Below are 27843 nucleotides of genomic sequence, written 5' to 3'. Positions count from 1 at the left end.
TTCCAGACACATCAGTAGCATAAAGCACTAACTTGCTGAAATCCTATGTACATGAAAAAACACAAAATCTGACTAATCTACCTCAACCTACTCCTCCTCCCCCCCCCCAATTCCATTGCTCAAACTTAATTTTTTTCAAAAAAAAATGAAAAATAATATTGTGATTAAAAAGTAGATAATCAAAAAAGCTAAGTATACAAAATGTGAGCAAAACATTTTCAATGCAGAAAAAAATCACAAAAAACTTTCCATCGAGACTTCAACAATATTTCAGTAAGAAGCAAGACCTTTTGGATTTATTGGCAAACAAAGCAATAGTATCATTACGCTGCAACTTATTGGTAAAAAATTTCAGACTTTTTGACTGATTTTATTCCAATTTCTGGCAAAAAAACGAGACTTAATTTTCGACAGAAAACATGACTCTGACAATTTCTGTAAAAGGCAAGATTTTTTTAGCAGTTTCTGAGAAAAAAATCAAAACTTTATTGGGCAATTTTTGGCAACACAACAATACTTTTTGGTAATTCCCATAAAGGGCAGGACTTCTTTAGCCATTTCTGAGAAACAAAAGCGATGCTAGTGAGAAATTTTTAACATGAAAGAGAGAAATTTTGGCAAATATTGGTAAAAAGACAATTTTGACAATTTCTGCAAAAAATTCGACCTTTTAGCAATTTTTGAGCAGAAGATGTACTTTCGAGCAATTTTTAGTCAAAATAACTTTTTAGAAATTTCATCCAAAAAATGAAAATTTTTGAGCAGTTTTTTTTGTATGTACGTATTATTTTAAGTCGAAAGCAAAATTATTTGTAAATTTTAGCAAAAGGCAGAATTTCTACCAATTTTTAACAAAAACGATAAACTTTTCAACGATTTTTAACAAAAAAATGAGGCTGGTTTTTTGGAAATATCTGAAAAAAACCAGACTTTTGGGCAATTTTTACAAACAAGCAACAATTTTGACCGATTTTTGGCATGAAACAAGAATTTTGATAATGGTTTAACTTTTCGAAGCTGCTATTTACAGAAACCGAGACTTCGCAAATTATTCATTTTTTAGTGTGCGTAGCACACTATTACTTTTGTTCCGAAAGTTGAAAAATTCTTTGGCTCGAATGTTCTCTTAGCGGAATGGGCCGATTTTTTTGAATCTTTCATACGTAGGCGAGGCTTAACTTTAGGAAGGGAATGTCGTAATTATAATTGCAATTACTCAATTAGCTTCTTGAGTAATTGCAATTAATTACGAAAATTTGTACCAAAAAAACAATAAAAAAGGGAAAAGGGCCATATCAAAAGCGAAGCCGACAAAAGCGAAGCCGACTTTAAATTTTCAAAATTGAACAATGAGAAAGGTATCAAAAGCGAAGCCGACTTCTGTTTAAAATGTAACACTGCAGGGGTCCTAAAATATTCTTATCTACAGTGTTATCTTTTCCATTGTTCAATCTTAGAACACCTGCAGGTGTTTCATTTACACACGTTCAGTACCTAGACGCCGAAAGCAGATGGTTACCCCCTGTCTGAATCAAAACCCACCAGCCATTTGTGTGTTTCATTTACACACATAGACGCTGAAAGCAGGTGGTTACCCTTTCTGAATCAAAACCCTCCAGTCATTTGTGATTTTGCTATGCTCCCAAGAGGTTCTCCCACTCTCTCAGTACTGCAGTGCTTATGCTTTCCTGATATATCGCGTTGTGCTCTGGAGCTTTCAGAATAGCATAGTGTATTCGGAATTGCGTTGTTTTTTTTTTCAAAATCATGTTGTGCTTTTTTTTTGAAATTGCGTTGTGCTTTTTTTTTCAAAATAGTTTTTTTTCTAAAAATCCCGTTGTGCTTTTTTTTTTAAAATCGCGTTGTGCTTTTTTTTGAAGATTGCGTTGTGCTTTTTTTCCCTAAAGTTTGCGTAGTGCTTTTTTTCTGAAATTGCGTTGTGCTTTTTTTCGAAATCTCGTTGTGCTTTTTTTCCAAAATTCCCGTTGTGCTTTTTTTTCAAAATCGCGTTTTGCCTTTTTTCCAAAATTCGCGTTGTGCTTTTTTTTCAAAGTTCGCATTGTGCTTTTTTTTCCTAAATCGCGTTTTGCCTTTTTTCCAAAATTTGCGTTGTGCTTTTTTTTCAAAATTTGCGTTGTGCTTTTTTTCCTAAATCTCGTTGTGCTTTTTTTTCTAAAATTCGCATTGTTTTTTTTCGAGGTTTGCATTGTGCTTTTTTTTCAAAATCGCATTGTGCTTTTTTTCCAAAATTGCTTGGTGCTTTTTTTTCAAAATCGCATTGCGCTTTTTATTTGAAGTTTGCGTTGTGCTTTTTTTTTCAAAGTTCGCGTGTGTTTTTTTTTATTTTGAAGTTCGCGTTGTGCTTTTTTTCAAAATCGCTTTTTGCCTTTTTTCCAAAATTTGTGTTGTGCTTTTTTTTCAAAGTTTGCGTTGTGTTTTTTTTTTATAAATCCCGTTGTGCTTTTCTTTTCTAAAATTCGCGTTGTTTTTTTTTCAAAATTGCGTGGTGCTTTTTTTTCAAAATAATGTTGTGCTTTTTTTTCAAAATCGCGTTGTGTTTTTTTTTCAAAGTTCGCGTTGTGCTTTTTTTTATAAATCGCGTTGTGCTTTTCTTTTCTAAAATTCGCTTTGTTTTTTTTTTCAAAATTGCGTGGTGCTTTTTTTCAAAATAACGTTGTGCTTTTTTTTCAAAATTGCATTGTGCTTTTTTTTCAAAGTTCGCGTTGCGCTTTTTTTAAAAAATTGCGTTGTACTTTTTTTTCAAAATCGCGTATTGCCTTTTTTCCAAAAGTCGCGTTGTGCTTTTTTTTCAAAGTTCGCGTTGTGCTTTTTTTTCCTAAATCTCGTTGTGCTTTTTTTTAAAAAATTCACATTGTTTTTTTTTTCGAGGTTCGCGTTGTGCTTTTTTTTTCAAAATCGCGTGGAATAAAGCTGCAATTCTCATAATCTTCTTTTTCGGTTGCACTCTAAAGATAGAATACTTGTAGAAGGCGAGATCAAGGGTCACTGAATTTTTCCACATCAACTGAGACAAGCTTTGCCTACCAATTCGTTATACATAGTAAACCTCTCGTAAACACTTCGGTTTAGATTTTGAAAATACAAGCTCAAGATTACATTTCGATATTAGGTAGTAGCGTGGTGTTTGAAGCAGGCTGCTGTGTAATTGACAGATGAACCTAGTATGGTACGTCAATGAATAGTGAATACGTTTCTACGTGTGTTTCAATTTGACATCTAAACAATACCTTTCTCAAATCTGATTCCTAATTCAGATCGCATCTTTCTAGTACCACTGCATCGATCGAACATCTTTATTGGCGATTTTCATTTTTCAGTATACGAGTGTGAGCACTGTGAGCCAAACTGGTAGCTAAAAAATGTACAACTGTTGTCCTAACAACTCTGCTTTCCAGTTTGTAGGACATTTATTTATCTATTTGTGTGTTTGTTTGCTTGCGTGATAAATGTACGACGTCTGTCGCATCGTTTCAAATAAAATAGTACGAGTAATTTCACTACGTGTTGTAAATGAAGAAAAACCACTAAAATACTCGTTTTCTGCCTCACTCGACCTCCCTCTTCGGTGCAATTTTGCCCATGCAGTCTCCGTCACATTTGTATGTAGGTACAACCTAACCTTACTCTACCGCAAAGAACCAGCAGCCATCGTTTATGACGAGCTGCTCACCTGCTGTGTGAAGAGTGGTCAATTCGTAGAAGAATCGAATCGAAATGCGAAATTTTCTTCTTATACACTCGCTATTGAATTAAAGTCAGTATTAACGACAGGGAGGTATAGTAATGATGAGTTGATGACCAACTCGTTTGAGATTGAGAATAATAGGAAAAGAAAGGTGTTGAAAAAAGATTAATTTGACAAATGGTCGAATTAACGTGAAAACGATTAATGCGACACGACGTGTACTTGTAATGCTTCGCCCCCGCCCCCCGTACATCTAATATATAAGATATATAAGTACGAGTATGTAAACGCTTTCACGCGTACAATTTTTTTTCTTCTTTTTTTTTTCCTCTACACTTTCACTGCTGCAGTACCTTACTTACCATTGCCAGGTGGGACGTGTTGGCACCCATCGTACGAGAGAAGAGATGCGAATACGATCGGATATGAGATAGGATAATGTACGAGCAAGGTGTAAAGATCATATCTTGTGCGTGCGAATACGTAACGAATGCAATGGTAAGTATTACCAGAAGAATGCCGAATGCATTAAAAAAAACGTTAGCACTTCGAAGAGGTACAAATATGTATGTTCATTTGTACAAGTACCTGTGGGTATGATAAGTACTTGGCGCATGCACGTGATTAAAATGTACGTATATTACGTACGCTTTTTCGTTTCGCGAATTAATTAGCCGTTAAAACAAACAATGCCTAACTTACTCATAACCATTATATCTACCTACATTCTACGTATATTTGAAATGTATTCGTATGTGTTATGCGCAGGTGCACGTATCAACATATTTACATATGTATGTACTTTCGCTGAGCCATCGGTGATGTACAGAAACGGGTTATGTTTGAAAAATGAATTCGAAAATTGAAATCAGCGTCTTTGAAAATCCAGAAAAACCATAGTCCAATCAAAAATCTGACGTCATATTCGTGTTCAGCGTCACCAAAAACATACTATTCCATGTGTCGCACGTACAAAACACTTTTTTGAACTTTTACCCCCTTTGGGGAGGTGCTGGGGGCCATGGATGGGGTCCTATCAAAAATCTGACGTCATATTCGTGTTCAGCGTCACCAAAAACATAGAATTCGATATATCACATGCCCCAGATTTTCATTCGAAAGTTTCACCCAAAATAGAGAGTAGAGTGCTCCCCCTCCATCAAAAGATCCCATCTTGAAACTTAAATATTTCGAAATAGCATCAAAAGGTACATCTATGGAAATATTTTCTACATTTTAAATGGTAGCTCCCACTTACAGCACCATTTTGAAATTTGAACTTTCAATTTGAAAGTTCAACTTTTAACTTTTGAAAATTTCAAAATGTTTAAAAATAGTTCTAAATGCAATGCCCTTTCGAACTGTGAAATCAGTTTCGATCAAAGTATCATAGTTTTGGAGGAATGGGCTGCCGAAATTCAGTCCCTCGAGACAATGTGAAAATAATGGAAGCCCCCCCGCCCCCCTGAGGGGGCTGGGACCGAACTAATTGCGGGGTTCTTACTTACTGGATGGGTACATATTGTAAAAAAAATTTTGAGCGAAATTGAAAGACATGACTTTCAAAATCGCCTTTTTTTGGTTGAGTTGACATGGAATGACCCCACGGATTTTTCGATTTCTTTGAAATTTGGGACCTCACTTTGGATTCAAGAAGACTAATATCGAAAAATAAAATCAAATTTTGAAATTAGATTCAATTTTTTTGAAATTTGGACCTCAACTTGGGCGTTTAGGAAACTCGAGTCGAAAAAATAAGTTGATTTTTGAAATCAGAACCCCTTAAAATCCAACAAACCATAGGTCACGCAGATTTTTCAATTTTTTGAAATTTGGACCTCATTTTGAAGGTTTAGGAGACTCATGTCGAAAAATTGAGTTGAACTTTGAAATCAGATTAAATTTTTTCAAAATTCGGGGCCTCAATTGGGTGGTTTAGGAGACTCGTGTCGAAAAATTGAGTGGAACTTCAAAATCAGTACCTTTTGAAACTCGACGAAGCTTACGTGACAAAGATTTTTCAATTTTTTTAAAATTTGGGACCTCATTCTGCAGTTAGAAGACTCGTGTCGAAAAATTGAGTTGAACTTCGAAATCAGAACCTCATAAACCAAAAACAAACCATGGGTCACGCGGATTTTTCAATTTCATAGAAATTTGGGACCTCACTTTGAAGTCAAGACGACTCGTATCGAAAAATTGGGTTGAATTTTGAAATTAGATTCAATTTTTATGAAATTTAGGACCTCGACTTGAGGGCATAAAAGACTCGACATGTCAAAAATTGAGTTAAAATCAGAACTATTTAAAACCCAATAAACCACAGGTACGTTACAAAGATTTTTCTGATGTTTAATTTGGGACCTCATTTTGAAGGTTGAGGAAATTCAATTTTACATAAAAATTGAGTTGAATTTAGAAATCAGGGCCTCTGAAAACGCAACAAATCATGGGTGACAAAGATTTTTCAATTTTTTCAAAATTTGGGACCTCATTCTGAAGTTTAGAAGACTCATGTCGAGAAATTGAGTTGAACTTTGAAATCAGATTCAAGTTTCTTGAAATTTGGGGCCTCAATTTGAGGGTTTTGGATACTCGTGTCAAAATGTTGAGTTGAACTTTGAAATCAGAATCTCTTAAAACCAAACAAACCACACGTCACACGGATTTTTCAGATTTTTTAAAATTTGGAACCTCATTCTGAAGATTAGAAGACTCATGTCGAAAAATCGAGTTGAACTTCAAAATCAGGACATTTTTAAACTCAACGAAGCTTACGTCACACGGATTTTTCAATTTTTTTTAAATTTGGGACCTCATTCTGAAGTTTAGAAGACTCATGACGAGAAATTGAGTTGAACTTTGAAATCATATTCAAGTTTCTTGAAATTTGGGGTCTCAGTTTGAGGGTTTTGGATACTCGTGTCAAAATGTTGAGTTGAACTTTGAAATCAGAATCTCTTAAAACCAAACAAACCATACGTCACACGGATTTTTCAGACTTTTTTAAATTTGGAACCTCATTCTGAAGATTAGAAGACTCATGTCGAAAAATTGAGTTGAACTTCAAAATCAGGACATTTTTAAACTCAACGAAGCTTACGTCACACCGATTTTTCAATTTTTTTGAAATTTGGGACCTCATTCTGAAATTTAGAAGACTCATGTCGAGAAATTGAGTTGAACTTTGAAATCAGATTCAAGTTTCGTGAAATTTGGGGCCTCAATTTGAGGGTTTTGGATACTCGAGTCAAAAAATCGAGTTGTACTTTGGAATCAGAATCTCTTAAAACCAAACAAACCATACGTCTCACGGATTTTTCAGATTTTTTGAAATTTGGGACCTCATTCTGAAGTTTAGAAGACTCATGTCGAAAAATTGAGTTGAACTTTGAAATCAGATTCAATTTTTTCAAAATTCGGGGCCTCAATTGGGTGGTTTAGGAGACTCGTGTCGAAAAATTGAGTGGAACTTCAAAATCGGGACCTTTTGAAACCCAAAGAAGCTTACGTCACACGGATTTTTCAATTTTTTTGAAATTTGGGACCTCATTCTGAAATTTAGAAGACTCTTGTCGAGAAATTGAGTTGAACTTTGAAATCAGATTCTAGTTTCTTGAAATTTGGAGCCTCAATTTAGTGGTTTAGGAGGCTCCTGGCTCATGTCGAGAAATTGAGTGTAACTTCGAAATCAGGACCTTTTAAAAGTTAAAACTCAACAAACCTAAAGTCACACGGATTTTTCAATTTTTTACCAATTTGGGACCTTTTTTTTAGGGTCTAGGAGACTCATGTCGGAAAATTGAGTTTAATTTCGAAATCGGGACCTCTTAAGACCCAACAAACTATACGTCGCACAGATTTATCAATTTTTTTGAAATTTTGAGACCTCATTTTGAAGCTTAGAAGAGTAGACCCTTGTCGGAAAATTGAGTTGAGTTGAATTTTGAAATCAGAACCTCTAAAAATTTTAATTTTAGGACCTCATTTTGCAGTTTGATGGACTCATGAAGTAAAATTGAGTCGAATTTTAAAATCAATTTTAATTTATTTGAAACTTTCGACATAGGTTTAGGAGACTCATGTCGAAAAATTGAGTTTAACTTTGAAATAAGAAACTTCTAAAACCCAACAAACCATATTATGTTACGAGGATTTTTCAATTTTTCTGAAATTTTGGACCTCAATTTGAAGTTTAGAAGACTCATGTCAAAATGAAAAAATTAAGTCAAGTTTTGGAATCAGATTCAATTTTTTTTTTTTTTTGAATTTTGGACCTCATTTTGGGGAATTAGGAGACTCATGTCGAAAAATTGAATTTGACTTCGAATTCAAAACCTCTTGAGACCCAACAAACCATAGGTCAGGTCACAGGGATTATTTAATTTTTTTGAAATTTAGGACTTCATTTTGCAGTATGGAGGACTTGTATGAAATTTAGAAAAATTACAAATTCAGGACTGCAAACGCTTGTACCAAACTAGTGAGTTGAAACTCGAAATCAGCTCCTTTGAAAACTAATCAAACCATATCGATCGCAAGAATTTTTCAATTTTTTTTATTTTTTTATTTTTTTGAAATTTACGGACTCTCGAAACTGAAGCAAAAATACTACACGAACTCGCTGCGAGCATTTTATAAAACTAACACCGCACACGTATCATTTCTAGATAGGTTTAGGTAGTACGCGAGAAATGTAGCGTGAAAATGTTATTTGACTACACCACCTCCTTGGTCCTGACTACTGACGAGCTGCGGTACCTATAAGGCCGCGTGGCGGTAGCTTTTTAAATATTTATACCGAGTTTTCTTATTTCCTTCGAGAGTATTACGTACCTACTACCTACTGTGTGATGTACCAAGACCAACACGATAGTGCGGTGCCACCCTGTGCTGTGGTGTGCGGTGCTAACATCTTTACCTTTACCACCCTTTGATATTATTTTAATTTGAGAGGATTAACCTCATCTGTTCCACACTCCAAGTCTATGCCTTATGTACATACCTACTCGTACTATAGATTCGACTCTTTAATTTTTATTTGTGTAAACTGGTGATTGCCTTTGCAAAAAAAAAACAACACACACATCCAGTAAAAACATATCTAGACAGAATCAGAAAGAAAAATGGGGGTAACTTGGCGCACCAAAACGTAAATTACAAGGCTGAAAATGGCAAAAACAGTTCAGTCGTACCTCACCCCACCACCATCACCATCTCCAGGCGCCATAGCCGCATCCCCAAGCGTCGATGCGATGCTACGGTGTGTTTAAAATAAAAAAAATATTAAAGTAAATAAGCACGAGGGTACGAGGAAATGTACCAAGCCACGTGGTGAGCTTGTACGAGTACGTGTATGTAATGTATGTATAGTACTCGAGTTGAGGGCAAAAATGGCAATAGCAAAATACACATCGTCACGGCAGGCATATTCCAGTCGAGTCGAGTCGTTCATGCATTTTCATCGCATGTATTATATTAATATTTCGTTGTTATTTTAAAAGCTTCCTCTACGTTACTTTTTCTCTCTGGCTGTCGCAACTTTGTATTTTTTTCCCATCCTATAATACCACACCATACGCGCAGTCAGACACAGCTCTCTTCGTGCCCCGTTTTACCATACTTATCATTTTTTATCACGTGTCTGAAAAATACTCGTACTTGGTCCACGGTTTACCGTCATTTTTACGCTTTTTGCATCTTTTAAACTGAGAAGCGAATAACGTGCGCGACCAGCGAAACGTTTAAACTAGCGCAGTTCGTGATGCCACCCTCTGTCAGCCTCCCCCTGCAGAGAGCCGATAACAACTTGGGAACGAGTGTATAGTGTATTTTCATCTCATACGTATGCTCTGCTGTACCTGGGAGGCTGCTATGTGGGATCTTATATTATGTATGTACCTTACCTATACTCATATATAGTGAGGTTACCTTTGGTTTTTTGTTGCGGTGGTGTTTTTGTGTATTTGCGAACTCGAATGGCAATTTTTTACCCTTTAAAAGTTCACCTCGACGAATATGACGTGTGCAAGATGTAAATGGAGATGTTTGGATAACATTGTGTGTGATTAGGATGTGAAAGTGAAACATGCCATTTTTCATAACCCACCAAATGCTCATCTCAGGACATGAAAATCTTCCTTACGTAACTCATTCGTTACTTTTCTTCGAATTATTTGTTGAAAATTGTTATAAAGTTCTCGAAATTTGTTTTTAAAACTTTAATTTGTATCCGAAGGGAATTCAAAGTCCTAAAACAGCATCTTAGGTTCACTTTTTCAAAGCAAATTTTAATTATTTTACTTTTTTTCAACAAGCATCACACTGGGAGAAGGCAAAAGAACGGGTTGCCGCAGGGAAGCTTCCTGTTGCCTATTTGTTTCAATATCTATACCAATGACCAACCAGTCAGAGGTCCTATACACATCGCTTCCTTTATGCAGACAACTTGGCGCTCACAGCACAGTATGACACATTTGTAGAGGTGGAAGACACGCTGAATCAGGCAATAGGAGAACTTGATGCATCAAGGATGCCGACAATATTAAATACCACAATAATCAAATTGATTGGTTGAATAAATGAGCTATTGCCAGGCCCAGACCCTACCACCAAGTTACTGAGATAATCTCGGTGGACTGTGACATATTTGGGCCAGTGAGGTAAAAACTGGACCGCTTAAAAAATTTCTCAATGAATTTTTATGCTCAGTGTCCTGCACTTTAAAAAATGGGATACAAAAATTTGGCCAATTAATTGAGGAACCCAGAATCAGAGCCACTAAAATGGGATATCTCGGCCGGCTGCTGAATTTTCCATATTTTAGGGCCTAGTCGTGGCTATTGTGATATCACAGGCTATACCCAGGTTGGGTTGCGGACTAGATGAAATGGATTACAGTCCGAATCTGCACCCAATTGAGAAGATAGTTACCCGAATAATGACTCGAATCCCGATTTTGTCTATATTTTAAGATGTATAATATAAACTTTTCATTATTTTCTAGTTTGTAAAAGGTGGTTGGTGCCGAAGAATTATAAATAGACACCCTCCACCTCATATATATTAATGTAAATGTTTGTAACTAGGGTTTCAGGTGTAATTTAGTTTGTCTAGGTATGGCCTGATAAACTTGAAATAATTAATGTAAATAACTAAAAAAAACTGTAAATATTGTACTCTTCACTTTTTATACGTTTTCTTTTATAATATCTTTCTTTTTATTAATCCCCAAAATATTAATATCCAAAAACAAATAAAAAGTTATCCAAACATCCAGAAGTCGCGGTTGAAGACAGTCCTGGATCAAGATATTTAAAATTGTATTTACTTAGTAGCCTTAGATTGGCATAGAAAATCATAACAATCTTCATTGTGGGCAGTCGGTGAGAAGCAAGCAGCAAGTGAGCTGACTGCCCCACAAATATCCCAATGTACTCACTGTCTTTTAACTAGGGGCCCCAACTTGTTGGGATCACCCCTAGGCAAAATCACTCCCCCTTCAAACTTCCCCCAGAGACGGGTCGGGGGCCTGGTCTGCTGTCAGACAGGTACGCGTGAGTAACAACTCCTGCAGCTTGGCAGAGATCGAGCCTTAGGCAACCGCCTAGGGGTCTGGGTCAGGGTGGACGATCCGTCTCACTCTCCCTCCCATTCCCCTTCCCATCCCTCGTCTTACTCTTGGGGTGAAGGTATAGATTATATATAGAATAGTTAATATTAGTAACCCTAAGATTAAGATTGTTTTTTCTTTTTAAATAAATTAAACCCTCGGCGCCTAGTGCGACCGAGGAGTTTACCAAAAAAAAAAAAAAAAAACTTGCAATCTTTTCTGCAAGAATCGCTAAAGTGAATACTAAAAATCAGGCACTGCGCATGTCAAAATTGTGGGCGGAGCTTACTTCCAAAACACAACAACCTCCCTCCAGTTTTTAGCATAAACGTCTTGTTGCACACAAAGATTGCAAGTTGTTTGTATTGTGATATCACAATAATTGCGATAATTGGAAAAAATTAATCGATTTGCAATCGATAGTATCAGCAGCATTTGTGTGATTTGGGTACTACATAAAGAGCCAACTACCTGAGGCCAAATCCCACCAAGACAGAAACTTGTTCATTCCACTTACAAAGCCATGAGGCCAAGAGACAGCCCAGCATGCAATGGGGAAACACTGCAGACTGCACTAAATCGCACCAACTACCCCAAATATCTAAGAGTGACCCTGGGCAGATCACTCACCTACCTGCAACACTGTGAAAAGACTAAAATTAACGTGGTGGCAAGAACAAACCTGATCCAAAAGTTGGTAGGCAGCAGATGAGGAGCCAAACCACAGGTTCTGCGTACACATCAATGCCAGCACTGTTTTATTCAGTCGCAGAATATGCATGCCCTGTATGGGGACTATCAGAGCATGCTAAAAAAGTAGATGTACCCCTAAACAAAACCTGTTGATTGGTGACAGACAGGTGCCTCAGACCAATTCCACTCACAGCTCTGCATTGTCTCGCAGGGATTGCACCACTGGGGGTATGTAGGGAGGTGACTGCCAGAGCAGAAAAAACTAAAGCAACACAACCGTCTACACCTTTACACTTCATGTATGGCTATATGGCTACAATGAACTAACATAGAGCAGACTAAAATTCAGACACCGTTTTCCGAGAACAGTAAAATGAATTAAGCACTCCTGCCAAAGTTGAGCATTGTCAAATCTGACAATACAACGTCAAGACGCAAAGCAATCAGGCTTGTCGGACCATACCAAAAAACTGGACCAATGACTGCGACTAGACCCACAAATGCACACAAGACCAAGTCGACCAGGCCAAACTGGACTGGACCTTAGACCTCTAAAACAAATTTTATTAACCAAAGACCCTTTTCAGAAAAAATAACAGGGATAGACCGAGACCGAAAACCTTTCTAAAAAATTAAGACCAATGACTGCGGTTTGGACCTCAGTTATGTCTTTATGTCCAATTTTTCAAATTATAATGCCATTTTAGATGCCTATTTCGAATAAATTTCCATTTTGATTTAATTTCTTTCGAAGTTTCAATGTTTTGAAAGTAAAAAATCCCATTTTTCAACTCATCTAATGTGTTGGGAAGCTTTTTTTCTTTCTGAAAAATGAATACCATTTTTTGGACCTATGCTGACCCATGACCACGATGAAAATTTCTGGTCAGGACCAGACCAGACTGACCTACACATACAAAAAATGCAGAACCGAATGACCGGACTGGACCATTTGAAAGCTCCAAACTAGGACCTTAATTTTGGAGCAACCGCAAAACCTGAGCCGTCCTACAAGCCTGGAAGCAATACTACGAGGTGTGAGCAAATTGTTGCCACAGAGCAGCCAACTGAAATACAACTTCTGGAAAGCGCTGAATAGATTGAGAAGTGGAACAACTTGCTTAAAATCCAACTTGTACAGATGGTACTTGGCAGATGACGATCTATGCGAATGTGGTGATGTACAAAATGACAGACACCGTTTCAAGTGTAGATTAAGTATATGATGACTTTGACCCAGACAAACTGGACCATACAATTGATGACAAGGGGATGAAGTTACTCTAATACTGGGGCAAGAAGAGAATTCAGACAGCTGACCAGACAAGAGAAAAAAAACAAATTTTCAACCCCAGATGTGCCTCTAAAGAGGAGTTTGTTAAGGACCATATTTTTGAAAAAAATATTTTTTACTTTAGGCCCTACCCAGCCTGTTTTGTTTAAGCCAGTTCCAAAAGATAGTATTTGAGATTCTGGGCCGACCTAGGCCATTTCCATCAAAATCCAAAACTACTTTCAGAGTTGTACTGCGCAGTTGGAAATTTACAAATTGCTTTTTTTTGAACAAATCTGTTTTTTGAAAATTTTTTCTCATCAGCAAAATATTGAGCGATATTATATTTTCTGAAACCAAGGTACTATTTTAGATTGCAGTAGCGCCAATTTTTTGGACATTATTGTCAATTTGAAAAACCCTAATAAATGTGATTATGATGAATTTTTGGCTATTTTTCTTGGTTTTCTGAAATTGGCAATGACTTGAAATGAGCACTGCTATGTTCCAAAATTTTTGACAAAATAAGGTCATTTTTCAATAAAAGAATATCTACTTGTTTCCAAAGAGATCATTGTTAGAAAAAAATTGATTTTCATTTGACGTTGATAGAATACTTCTTGGCAAACAAAAAAAAATTGACCAAAATATGCCATTTTTCTTACAAAAAAATTATTGTATGACAAAATAGAGGTCATTTTTTTGACAAAAATGGCTTATTTATCGAAAGATTCACATTTTTGATCAATATGGTTATTTTTTTTACCAAAACATACAGGTTATGACCAAAAAAGCTCATCATGATCATGGAGAAAATTGTTTGACATAGACAAAAAATATATTTTTTCTGGCCAGTGGAGGTCATTTTTCATCATTTAAAAAAATAAAAAAACAAAATGCTTGAAATTTTGGAAAAATTATACAAATTAATGAGAAAAGAAAATGAAAAATTGAATTAAAAATTACTTGAAAGTACCTAAAATTGATGGAAAATCCACCAATAAAGTGCAAAATTTTGCAAAAGTTCAACAAAATTTCACCAAAAAATGCCAAACATTCTTGATAATTTTTTAAAAAAGAAACAAAAAGCAGTAAAATCGATGTAAAATTAGTTTAAAAAAAGATAAAAACAGAATAAAATTCTGCAAAAGTTGCTTAAAATTATGGTAAAGTCAAAAAATAATGAGGAAAAAAGTTAAAAACAACCAAAAAATGTAAAATTTGAGCAAAATCTTGACAAAAATGCCCGAAATATTATTCAAAAATGATTTAAAATTTCGAAAAATTGATCTAATTTAATCGAAACAGAATGAAAATCAGCAAAAAGTACAAAAAGTACCTACATTATAATATAAAAATCAAAAAAAAAAAAGTATCTCCGTGAAGTTCAGGCTCATTAACTCTCGAATTTCAATACTCCCTGACCCCTGGCACAAAAAAAGACTCGAAGGGCTTCTCAAAATGACGTTTAACCAATTCCTTTGAAAAAAAAATTAGCTACTCGGGACCAGACGAAGGCTTTCAACTTCAATATTAAATTTAAAGCAGCACGAAAATATGCTCCATATTATTACGATAATAAGTGAATTAGTCCTAAATGTACCGACAAGAGATACAAGAACTCATAATACAATATACATACTATGTACAACCGAGTACAAAATGTGCACATTTCAGGCAACATACCAGCAGTTGATTTGATTTATCGCATACTTATACTACATATGCCTACGTTACACTTGAGCAAATATACCAACTATCATCTAAAATACTCGGTAATTCAATAATTCACCACACTATAACAACGATGACATCGACGCCACGACGCAATGAAACTACTATTAATTTACTATTAACGACGTAAACCTATACATCTACCTACCTACTTGTATTTGTAGTTTCCGAGAAAATAACGACCTCCATTAATAAGTAATTTGAGAACACTTTAAAGCAATTTACTAAATACATATATGAATCGAAAACCGATACTTCATCGGTGATTCGAGTTTTCTTAGCTCGGATTACCTTTGATCCAATAATTATTGCAACCAGAACCCTTTGCATATTACTCGTACCTACCTCAGATTCGGGCGTATTTTTCGAAACAACATTATTGTGCTCGTAATCAACAAATTAATCGAGTAAGTATCGTTTCTTATCAGCGACTAATTAATAATACGAGTATTTTGAACTCAACATTTACTTATCATTTCCGATAAGTCGCCACTACTATTTTTGCGTGATTATTATTCTGTGTTCCTAACACCAAAAATAATTCCCTTCGTGAGATAACACGTACGTATGTAAGTTATTACGTGGCCAAAGTTAATCAACATTTTTGTCGAAAACATACACGTAATAAGATAAACAATTGTAGCTATCGAGTATCGAGTACCGACTGGTACTACCACGTGTACTTTCATGATAATAATTGCAAGTACCTACACAAGTACACCGAAGCCTGGTTCCTAAATAAAGTACTTCTACTATACTCATCAGTCACAGATTCAGCTGTAAACAGGTTTTTGATTGCAGTCAGAACCGAATAGACGAGCCCTTCACAGCCTTTAAAAATGCTCAAAATACCACTAAATTAAAAATAACCCTGACATAGGAATCATTTATGTTAAAAAGTCACGTGATTGAGGCCAATTTATACTTCGTCTTACTAAAAAAATCTAAAAATTAAAAAAATAAATGAAGAACCCCCTACCTAAAGTTGTCGTTTTGGAAATGAATTCTGCCGGAAATCCCCCCCCCCCCCAGAAAAACTCAAAAAATCCTATTCGTTCAAAAAAAAATTCGTTTCTGTCCAATAATAAACTCTTTTTCAGGGGAAAAAAACTTACATGATCCTCCCGACAATGTTAGTTAGTTTGCACAAACCTCCATCTCCCATTGAAAAAAAAAAAAAAAAATGAAAAATGTTTCTCTCGATTTTTTTGAAAATTTGTTCATTTTTGTAAGAATACTTTTAAATTTTGAACCCCCTCTCCCCCACCACCACAATATTGATCCCATTGAATAGAGCTCTCAAAAGTCGAAAACAATAATTTTGAAAAAGTAAAAAAATTCACGTCTGTGAACAACCTAACATTTTTTGAAAATTCTTCACTTCTGGTCCAATTAATTCTTTTGAATTGCTTGGGAGCCCAGGGTAGGTTTTTTTTTGAAAAAGAAATCATTTGGGAAGGCTTGACCAGGAATAAAATGTTTCGAATAAAAATTTACATATTAAGTAGGTAGGTACTTCAATTTTTGATTTACCTAACAACCTTCTTTTTTTTCAACTTGAGGGGTCCTTCATACTAGAAAAGATCCACATTTTGGGGGAAGGGAGAGGGTTTCTTGAAAAAGCGGTTATTTAGAAGGATTCTGGCCAGAAATGAAAAAAATTTTAAAAAATGCCTGCAGACTTCAATTTTTAGTTATTTATTTTTTTGTTGATTTTATCCAAGGACCAACATTGTTTGGTGGACTGAGGAACGTTTTTTTTGAAAAAGAGTTATTCTTTGGCAAAAATGTTAAATTTTTGGATAGGTACCTAAAAAAGGCGTTTTTTTTCATTTTAAATCAGTTTGGGAAGACAACACGAACGACTCTCTAAACCACCTTTTTTTGAATTTAGGGGATAACCAAAAAGTGGAGAATTATTTTCCCATAAAATCCAACAAGTTTGCGGGGTGGGAGGACAAAACAGCGAAACTATAAAAAGTGAGCCAAATCGAAAACAATCATTTTGGGCTTTTTATGGAGCCTCCACGCCTCCAGCAAGTTTTCAATAATTAGAAAAAATTCATTTTCATTTTCGAAATAATATCTACCCTAAAATTTCTCACAGAGTGCATTAAAGACTCAAGGGGATCTCCTGAAATTCATTCCTGGTCCTTTCAGAGCCATATCTGAAATTCTTGGAGAAAATTTTTAATTAGGTAGCTGAAAAGATCAGAAGGAACCAAAATTGATTATTTTCGAATTGAAAGGGTTGAGAATTGGAGCAACTATTACAAGATTATCCACTTCATTTGGAAAAAATATATAGGTACCTATTGGCTATTATATTTTTTTAAAAAAATATTTAAAAAATCCAAAATTCACTAAAATAGTAACCTTGCAAATTTTTAAAATTCTCAATTTTTTTAAAATTCAGAAATTATTTTTACCATTTCAAATTTTGATAGCAGAAATTTCAGGACCATGCTCTCTCAATCATTGAAAATTCGAAAATTTTGCAAACCTGCTATTTTAGTGAATCTTTAAGTGTTTTTTTTTATGAAATATTTTTTTCCCCGAAACGAAACGAAGCAGCTTTTACTATTTGCTTCAGTTTAACTCCCCCTCTCTCCCCCATCTCGAAAATAATCACTTTTGGGTCCTTCTGGACCTTTCAGAAACCTTAAAATGTTTTCCAAGAATTTTAGATAGCTCATTATAATGAAAGCATCAGTACCTGGAAATAGAATTTTAAAAAATTCCCAAAAAAGGGGCATGACTACAAAAATTGACTGAAAATTGAAGTTATAAAAATAGTATTGAAATCAGATCGGTTGAAAGTGCGAAGTTGATTACTTTTAAAAAATGATTCCTCGTGAATTCGAGTAAGTATTCTACAGAAAAAAAAACTCATTACCCCCCCCCTCCTTCCCTCCCTCCAAGAAAAAAAGAAAAAGTGAAAATGAATAAATTTGGAGGGTGCTTTAAAATACCTAAAACTGAAAGAAAATTGGTTTCTCGTACAATTTTTTCAAATTCTAAGAAAATGTCAAAATTCTGAACATTTCAAGCTTACAGCTACAGAGACGCAGAATTTCAATATCGATTTGAATAGGTATGTAGTTGCAATTTTAACCAACGTTTTTTGAGATTGTTTAAAAACAATTTTTTGCAAAAATCCAAATTTTGAAAGAAAAAAAAAGAAGAAAGAAAATTAATCCAACCAACTGATTATCTTTAGTTTTAAATTCGTATAAATTGGAATTAATAAGCCCTCACAGCCATGTTTTGCTCAAAAAACATTCAAACAAGAAGAACCCAAAAAAAAACTACATACAAAAGAGTGGGCCAAAAGTCAGTATTCCGATTTTCACGTTTTAGTTTTTCTTAAAAACATCAAAAACTAAGCATCCTAGAAAAAAACTAACGACATCATTTCGATTCGAAATTTAATTCTCTACAACTTTGTTTTCCTGAAATTTTTTTTGGACGCTTCCTTTCGCCTCCAGATCCATTTTTGTAACTTGATGATTTTTATGAAAAAATTTTCAAAAGTTAATTTCCAAGAGTTTTAGTTTTTCTTTAAAAAATCAAAAACTAAGCATCCTAGAAAAAAACTAACGACATTATGTCGATTCGAAATTTAATTCTCTACAAACTTTATCAACCTGAAATTTTTTTTGGACGCTTCCTTTCGCCTCCAGATTGATTTTTATGAAGCTCAGTTGTCAAATTTTTCCAAAATTTTAGTTTTTCTTTAAAAAATCAAAAACTAAGCACCCTAGAAAAAAACTAACGACATCATTTCGATTCAAAATTTAATTCTCGACAATTTTCATCGGTTTAATTTTTTCGTGGGATGCTTCTTTTCGCCTCCAGATCAATTTTAATGAAACTTAGCTTGCAAATTTTTCGAAAATTTTAGTTTTTTGTAAAAAAAATCCAAAACTAAGCATCCTAGAAAAATACTAACGACATTATGTCGATTGGAAATTTGATTCTCTACAACTTTGTTACTGTTTTACCATTTTTTTACCATTGTTGTAATTTTTAAAAAATTTTAGATTAAGATTTAAAATTTTTGGCAAATTGCCAAATAGAAATAAGAACGTAAAAAAATTGAATTTTTCAAAAATTCATTTCAAAATTTCCAATTTTTCAATTACTAGAATGTCATTAGTTTTTTTCGAGGATGCTCAGTTTTTGATTTTTATAAAAAAACTAAGAGTCTAAAATTTTTTGAGATGAACTTTTAAAAAATTTGCAAACTGAGTTTCATTAAAATCAATCTGGGGGTGAAAGGAAGCGTCCAAAAAAAGTTTCATGATCACAAAGTTGTAGAAAATCAAATTTCCAATCGACATAATGTCGTTAGTTTTTATCTAGGATGCTTAGTTTTGGATTTTTTTTACAAAAAACTAAAATTTTCGAAAAATTTGCAAGCATAGTTTCATTAAAATTGATCGGGAGATGAAAAGAAGCATCCTACGAAAAAATCACGTCGAAGAAACTTGTAGAGAATTAAATTTCCAATCGACGTAATGTCGTTAGTTTTTTTCTAGGATGCTTAGTTTTTGATTTTTTTAAGAAAAACTAAAATTTTCGAAAAATTTGCCAACTGAGCTTCATAAAAATTGATCTGGAGGCGAAAGGAAGCGTTCAAAAAAAATTTCAAGAACTCAAAGTTTTAGAGAATTAAATTTCGAATCGACATGAAGTCGTTAGTTTTTTTCTAGGATGCTTAGTTTTTGATTTTTTAAAGAAAAACTAAAACTCTTGGAAATTAACTTTTGAAAATTTTTTCATAAAAATCATCAAGTTACAAAAATGGATCTGGAGGCGAAAGGAAGCGTCCAAAAAAAATTTCAGGAAAACAAAGTTGTAGAGAATTAAATTTCGAATCGACATAATGTCGTTAGTTTTTTTCTAGGATGCTTAGTTTTTGATTTTTTTTAAAAAAAACTGAAACGTGAAAATCGGGATACTGACTTTTGGCCCACTCTGTAGATAATTATCCTTTCACATTACCAATTTGATGATTACAAAGGGCCCATGAAATTTCACGTTCGAGAAGCTCAGGTGTATAATCTTTCGTAGAAATGATTTTACCCAACTTTTTCCAGTTGTTTGGCGGGGGCGGGGGTAAAGGGGGGGAGGGGGCCAAACAAATTTCATCAAACGTCTTCAGCAGCTTAATTTTATTTATTAGTTTGCAAACTTTTGCAGGGTGTTTATGAAAGTATATCTACTTATAGGATCGGAGAAAGAGAGTAAGAGCGATTCACATCTCAAAAAAATCGAATTTTATCTCCCCCCTCCCCCCAAAAAAGTTGATAATTCATTTTGATAATTTTTTCGACCAAAAATTTCATGTTTTAGACACTCTGAAGGATTCGACGACAACCACGAAAAGTTCCACAATTTCCTTCCATAACAAATTCCAAACGATCAAAAATTTTGGCACACCCTGTATCAGAAACACTATTTCGCTCGCAACAAATAAGACAAAAAAAAACTGAAAAAAAAAATACAAAGAAAAGAGAACACGACTTTCTATTCAAAACGTGCTAAACGCTCTATAATATTTCTCTTTTCTTTTTTCTATTCTTTTATCCCTTTTATCTTCTCCATGCACATTGCACATTGTATAAAATTTTGAAATGCATCTCTATTCTCTCGAATGCACCGACCATCAGCGAGGCAGCGATCGTCTCCAAGTCTCGTTCTCACTTCTCAGTTTTATTACCTGCGACTGCGAGAACACTGGTGGTGCTGGTGGCATGCGGCATGGGGCATGGAGACACCACGAGACCGCGACAAACGACAAAGTGTGACCCCTTTCGCGTGGTAATAACGGTTCACCGAACATGACGCGACTTATTTGCCATCAAAAGGGACTTTGCTGAGAAGTTTGCAGCGATTTGTACGTACGAGCTCGTACCGACGTACATAATTCAAACAGGTTTATCAACGCTTAATTCATAAAGTACAAATATACATACATACGTTGAGGTACGTACATGATACCTACACTCTTCACTCTTCTATCTCTATCTACTCTACGAGTAGGTACATTAGACCATTAAACAATACAAATAGGTAAACCGAGTTAAAATCAGACAGAGCATGAGCTGAAGGTATTTCAGCTTGTAATTGTCGACGACCAACGATGACAGAAAATAGGGTGACAGACGATGTTACCTATACCTATTAAAAACACTGTGATGGAAAATTTCCACTAAAACGTGTTCAAGTTGACAGACAAGCTCAGCAGTATAAATAACCTTGGTATAGGACTAGGATTCCGGTGACTTACTAGTTTGTTGTCGTATAGTTGGAAGTTGCAACCAGTAGGATGACCCACTTCGAGGTGTATTCGAGTAGGTAGGTACATCCTATATTATTATATCGAAGAACGTATAGATAACCTAGGTAGGTACACAAAGGTAGGAGGGTAGCAGTAATTATAGGTATCCATCCGATAATAGAATTATTTCTCACCGAACAACAACAACTACTACTACTACGAGTTGGGAAAATTTACTCATCAGGCACTTATAAATTGCCTACCTTTCTATGCTGGTAATTTCCACAAGTTGTATACTTACATATATCCAGGTAATAAGAATTGAGCAGGCAGTACATAAGTTCCTACATCAATATCAATATTCTGGAATTGCAAACGTGATCAGAATCATCGTAGTGTATAAGAACACAAAGAAAGCAAATTATTACCAATCATCATCCAAATATGCCTAATTAAGTATTCGATGAGGTGGATATCGAATAAATTACGGTGTATTAAACTCCACGTAATGTACTTTAATCGTATTGGCTCGAAAGAAAGACGTCCAAAAAAACCTGACGTGTACCTATCAAATACCTGCCAAGACCATATACTGGGCAACGAGGCGAGAATTGACCCAGGAGGTGGAGGGGGGAGGGGGGTTTACAGTGATAAGACGTCATCGTATAATCATAAACCTACCTATGTATAACTCTGTACACGTGTAGACTAAATGTCGACTAAAATTATCTTGGGAATTGAACTCATCGAGGAGTAGTTAATCAAATAAAAAATGTAAAATAATTAGCTTAACTGCGATTAATAAGGTATAGGTAGGTGCATTTCGAACATCTTCTTACCTAGAATCGAATTTTTTGCCGCCGTTTTGCAACGTGCCAGTATAATGCATCGTCAACATATCTCCTTTTTTAGACTTAGGTTCGCAAACTTCCGGATCCGGGATGAACATGTAATCAATTTTCAATCCGGACGGCAGCGTTTCACTTTTAACGGGTTTATCCGTCGAATTGCACAACGAGGCCGATAAATTGGCCAACAAAACGGCGCAAATATACGCGAATTTACTCATAATTATTATTCTCATATAAGTATACGAGATTTCGACGACGACGACGACGACTAAACACACACACCGAACACGACAGACGATGTGTTTCGCATTAATAAATTCGGTATTCTATCGAGAAAAAGAAAGAAAGAAAGAAAAAATTAACGAAATAAATCGAGTAAAATAAAAAAGTACTTATGGCTCGCGAATGTACACTTGAAATACTCGTCTTGGACGATGAACGGGTGAACGGTGAAGCAACTAAGCGACTACCGCGAGTACGAGTATGACTGAGAACACTGATTACGATTACCACGTTCGCAGAGTTCAACAAGGTTTTGGTTTTACTCGTTTTGCTGTTAGCTGTTAGCTGTTTGCTGCTTGCTGCTGTTGGTTTGGTTCTTATGCCGATGACGGCGGTATATACGAATGCAACATGGCCTCTCTTCTCTTTTCCGACAGGGTTACTCAAATCTGTACTCTTGTACTGTGCAGACGACGAGTAATTTCGATACACGATTCATGTACATACCTACATACGATAATATGTATTGCATTCATATTTTAAGTTCACAGGGTAGTGTAGGATGGAAAATACCTATACTAATTGGATTTCCAAAGAGTAAGCTTAGCTATTACCTGCCTATGTAGTTATGTAGTATGTATACCTCCACCTACCACCTCTGAACCTAATTCTGCGCATTGTACCATGATATCGTCCCAAAAAAACACCCCTTCGTTTTACCAAAAATAAAAATCGTAAATTAAATAAGTAATGCGAACGTCATTCGCATTGCTACACGCAACACGTACCTAGACCTACTTCCTCTCAATTGATTATATGTAGGTACCCATACCCAACCCCCGCCTTCGTCGTCTCTTCGTCTCTCAGGCTCACCCTATAGCTCTGAATGAGCAAGCAGGTGGTGGCGGTACAAGGTACCGGATTCGTACTGTAAAGTATACGTCATCCCTTTCGTATGGAATCCCGAAACGAAATTCAGATTTTAGGGGACATTACGAACTACATAAAAAAGAATTTCAAAAGACGTGTGCAGATAGGCAAAGCCATGAGCCCAGCTCAATATCATTCCATTCAATTAAAAATTTAATTCAAGACTATGTTTCATTTAAACACTCAATTCAGGGCTCGTACCCATTCCCCCCTCACCCCTCCATAAAAAGCAACTTCGGGAACCTCTTGAGGTGTCCGCCTACGATTTGAACGGGACCTCGATTTTTGGAAAGAGCATGTTCTAAAACCCCCAAATCCAAATTTTCAGCTGCCCAAGTTCATTTTTCGATTTTTGGCGAATTTTTGAAAATCCAAAATTGACCATTCTGCTGATTTATGCTTTTTTAAAAAAGTACGTACTTGATCAGTAAAAATGTTCAAAATAAGTCCTAAAACTGATATTAACCCCCCAAATCCAAATTTCGCCATTTCCAGCCATTCTGGAGCCTCCAGCGCTAATTGTCAGTTTCTCCAGAATTTTGAATTTGCTCCAGAAGGCGAGAATATGAAATTGGGCAGCTAAAAATCGAGTTGTGTGTTATACTCGATCTGTTTAACGAGTTTATCCACATTTGAGTCGATTTTGAGAGGGATATCTCGAGAGTGGTTTTTTGACCAGCTTTTTTCATAATAAGAAATCCAAAAAAATCAAAATTTTACCGTTTGCGAGAAAATTTTCGAAATTTGCGCGAATCGCAGTATTTTGTCATGAATTAACCCCACGAGGGCGAATTTCGCCATTTCCAGCTATTTTGGAGGCTCCAGCGCGATTTTTCAATTTTTCCAGAATTTTCAATTTGCTCCAGAAGGCGTGAATATGAAGTTGGGCAGCTAAAAAACGAGTTGTGTGTTATACTCGAACTGTTTAACGAATTTATTCACATTTGAACCGATTCTGGAGGGGACACCTCAAGAGTGGGTTTTTGACCAGCTTTTTTCATTATAAAAATATACAAAAATTAAAGGGAGGCCCAAGAAAGGCTGGAAATGGCGAAATTCGCTCTCGTGTGGTTAATTAATGACAAAATACAGCGATTCGCGCCAATTTCGAAAATTTTCTCGCAAACGGGATATTTTTGATTTTTGAATACTTTTATTTTGAAAAAAAGCTGGTCAAAAAACCACTATTGAGATGTCCGCTCCAGAATCGACTCAAATATGGATAAACTCGTTAAACAGATCGAGTATAACACACAACTCGATTTTTAGCTGCCCAACTTCATATTCACGCCTTCTGGAGCAAATTCAAAATTCTGGAGAAATTGAAAAATAGCGCTGGAGCCTCCAGAATAGCTGGAAATGGCGAAATTTGGATTTGGGGGGGTTAATATCAGTTTTAGGACTTATTTTGAACATTTTTACTGATCAAGTACGTACTTTTTGAAATAAAAGCATAAATCACCAGAATAGTCAATTTTGGATTTTCAAAAATTCACCAAAAATCGAAAAATGAACTTAGGCAGCTGAAAATTTGGTTTTGGGGGTTTTAGAACATGTTCTTTCCAAAAATCGTGGTCCCGTTCAAATCGGAGGCGGACATCTCAAGAGGTTCCCTTGTCAGTCTCCAAAAAAGCTCGTAAAAGTTGGCAAAAAAGTGACAAAACATTTTAATCCAGAAAAAAACTAATCGAAATCACTAAACAAGGAACTCGATAGAAACTTGTGTCTACAGCTTTTAACAAAAAGCATGACTTTTTGGCAATTGGTCAATTTTTCATTGAAAAAAAACACAATTTTTAGCAATTTTTGGCTAAAAACGAGACTTTTTGGCAATTTAGACAAAAAGCGAGATTTTTTGCTACTTTTGCAGAAAACTTTGCCAATTTTGCTAAAACAGGGAATTTTTGACGATTTTTTTCAAAATCAGATCATGTGTAGTAAAATATCTCAAAAATGCAAAAATTTTCATTTTTCAGGTTTCATGATAGTATTTTTGCAATAAGTGTAAAACTTGTAATTTTTTTTTCTCAAAAATGAAAAAAAATGCCAGTCTAATTTTTTGATATATTATTCTGCATAAAAAGGACCAAAACTGAGAATTTTTTCAGAATTTTTACTCGTGAAGATCATGGTTATACTTAAATGGTAAGTTTGTAAATCGATTTTTTTAGGCTTTTGAAAGTGGCAACACTGATTTTGACATTATTCGTCGATTACCTTCTCAAAAATACTACAATTTGAAAAAAAAAGTTCAAAATTCTATACTCTATACCCCGTACAACCGGAGCAATTTGCAACTGATATTTTCCATTTTCACCCATTTTGGAGAATTTTGAAGCCCCGCAGCTCTGCCAAAAAAAATCGCACGTGATCTGATTTTGAAAAAAATCGAGACCCCTCGTGCAAAAATCCGCAGATTTGACGTGAAATGACCCAGTGATACTTTTTCCCAGTTTTAGTCAAAAAACGACATTTGAAAAAATTTGTATCTTTGCAAACAAAAAAAAGTCAACTTTTGAATCCAAAATTTCAAAAAAAGTAAACAAAATTTAAAAAAGTAACCGAGCTTCTCAATTTTTTTCAAAAAAAAGTAAGTAACCTTAATAACCAAAACCGCTCGAAAAAGTACCAAAAAGTAACCAAAAAAGTGGACAAAACGCGAGTAAAACATTATTTCTTAATGCCGAGAAAAATGACCAAAAATATGAAACATTTTAAATGTTTTTATTGGGGGGGGGGGGGGTGTTGTAATTACTTGATTATTACACCCGTCATGTGAGCTTTATATCGAGTTGGTTAGGTCAAGGAAATAATCCGGTTTTCGGTTTTAATTTTAATAAGTTGAACTATTTTGCAAATTTTTGGCAACAAAGTAAGCATTTTTTCAATTTCTGCCCAAAAGTGAGACTTGAGACAAATAATTTAACCAAAGGAAGGACATTTTGGCAATTTTTGGATAATTTTTGAAAAAAAGTGAGATTTTTTGGAATTTTGTGCCAAAAAAAAAACGAAAATTTGTAGCCAATTAATTTTCTAAACAACAAAAATTTTTGGTAATTTTTGAAAAATTAAAATTTCTTGGTAATTTTGGGAAAACCAAAAATTTTTGTTCATTTTGGAAAAATCAAAATTTTGTTAATTTTTAAAAAATTAAAATTTTTGGCAACGGGCAAGAAAGTGATACCTATACTTTTTATCAATTATAATTGCAAAAAAATCACACTTTGGGCCTTTTGCAAAATGTCAGACTTTTGGAACATTCTGTAAAAAAATCGACACTTTTGCAGCCATTTTTCCAGAAAGCAAACATTTTTTTCATTTTTGAAAAAGTTAAAATTTTTGATAATGTTTAGCAAAAAGCGAAACTTGGACGATTCAAGCAAAAAGCAGAACTTTTGTTAACTACTTAATGGAAAGAAAGTGATAGGTACTTTTAGGAAATTTCTGGCAAAAAACGAGGCTTTTGGATCATTCTTTGAAAAAATATGAGACCTTTTTTTGATGAATTATTAGCAAAAAATGATGATACTCTTTTGTCATTTTTATCAAAAAAACGAGATTTTTTCAGCTTTTTAGTGAAAAGGCCAGACTTTTTGGCAATGTGTGGCCAAAAAAACGATATTTTTGAGTAATTTTAGGAGGAGTAGAAAAGCGACAATTTTTAGCAAGAAACGTGACATCAGAAAATTTTGACATAAGACAAGATTTTTTTGCCATTTTTGCATTTTTTTTCTTCAAAAAAATTGAATTTTTGAAAATTTGTGAAAAAAAATTACTGAATTATGCAACCAAAACGTAAAAAAGTAACCGAAAGCTACTTTCACCCCCTTTAGCAACTTGGTTACTTGAAAAATAACCGAGTACAGAACCCTGAATTTAAAAAAAAAATTGAAATGAAAGAGAATTAATTAATAAAATTTATAATCATGAATTTATTGAAAACAATTGAAAAATCTCCAAGTATGATGAAAATAGTTGAAAGCGTGCCTTTTCTTGCCACTTCTTTTTTTGGGAGAATGTCAAATATCGAAAATTGTAGGTCCATAATTTTTTGCCCCCTCCCCTTCCTCCTCCACTTCCAAACAACCAAAAAAAATTGATTTTCGCCTCATCTGTTTAAAGTCCTTTTTTTTCGTTCCAAAAATCCCGAATATAAAAAAAATTGGTAGGTAGTTTTTGAAAATAAAAATTGCAAAAAGCACCATAAAAATTCACGAAAAATCATATTTTAAACATCTGAAAGACCTAATGAATTGATCTTTAATGAAATTCTGGAAAAAAGAAATCTTCAAACAAGAGAGTTTTTATACATGAGATGGTACACTGAATTTTCAAAAATTTTCAGTATTTTCTTCAAAATTTCCTTTTTGATAGGTAGGTACCTACCTATTGGGTAAGTAATTTTGTAATGTCACTTGGAGTATTTTTCAGAAATTTCATATCAACTTTTTCTCATATTAGTTTGTATGTATTTTTATTAGATGAAAAAAAAAAATGATAGTTTCTATAAATAGGAAGTGCTTTTTTATGCAACAA

The 27843-nt window shown here is 34.7% G+C and overlaps 1 protein-coding gene across 1 annotated transcript in view; it reads right to left on the bottom strand.

The window, feature by feature from the left end:
• Positions 1-22705, bottom strand: part of Fkbp14 (peptidyl-prolyl cis-trans isomerase Fkb14) — a 37792-nt gene extending 15087 nt beyond the window's left edge. Inside the window, exon 1 of the mRNA XM_065360000.1 lies at positions 22144-22705. Within this exon, the coding sequence (XP_065216072.1) occupies positions 22144-22388 (245 nt within the window). The 5' untranslated portion in view covers positions 22389-22705. The remainder of the gene's footprint in view (positions 1-22143) is intronic.
• Positions 22706-27843: the final 5138 nt, after the last annotated feature.

Source organism: Planococcus citri, chromosome 4 (genome assembly GCF_950023065.1).
Source record: "Planococcus citri chromosome 4, ihPlaCitr1.1, whole genome shotgun sequence".
Lineage (NCBI taxonomy): Eukaryota > Metazoa > Arthropoda > Insecta > Hemiptera > Pseudococcidae > Planococcus > Planococcus citri.
Note: the sequence above shows the minus strand (reverse complement) of the source record. Positions and strands in the feature narration are given on the sequence as shown.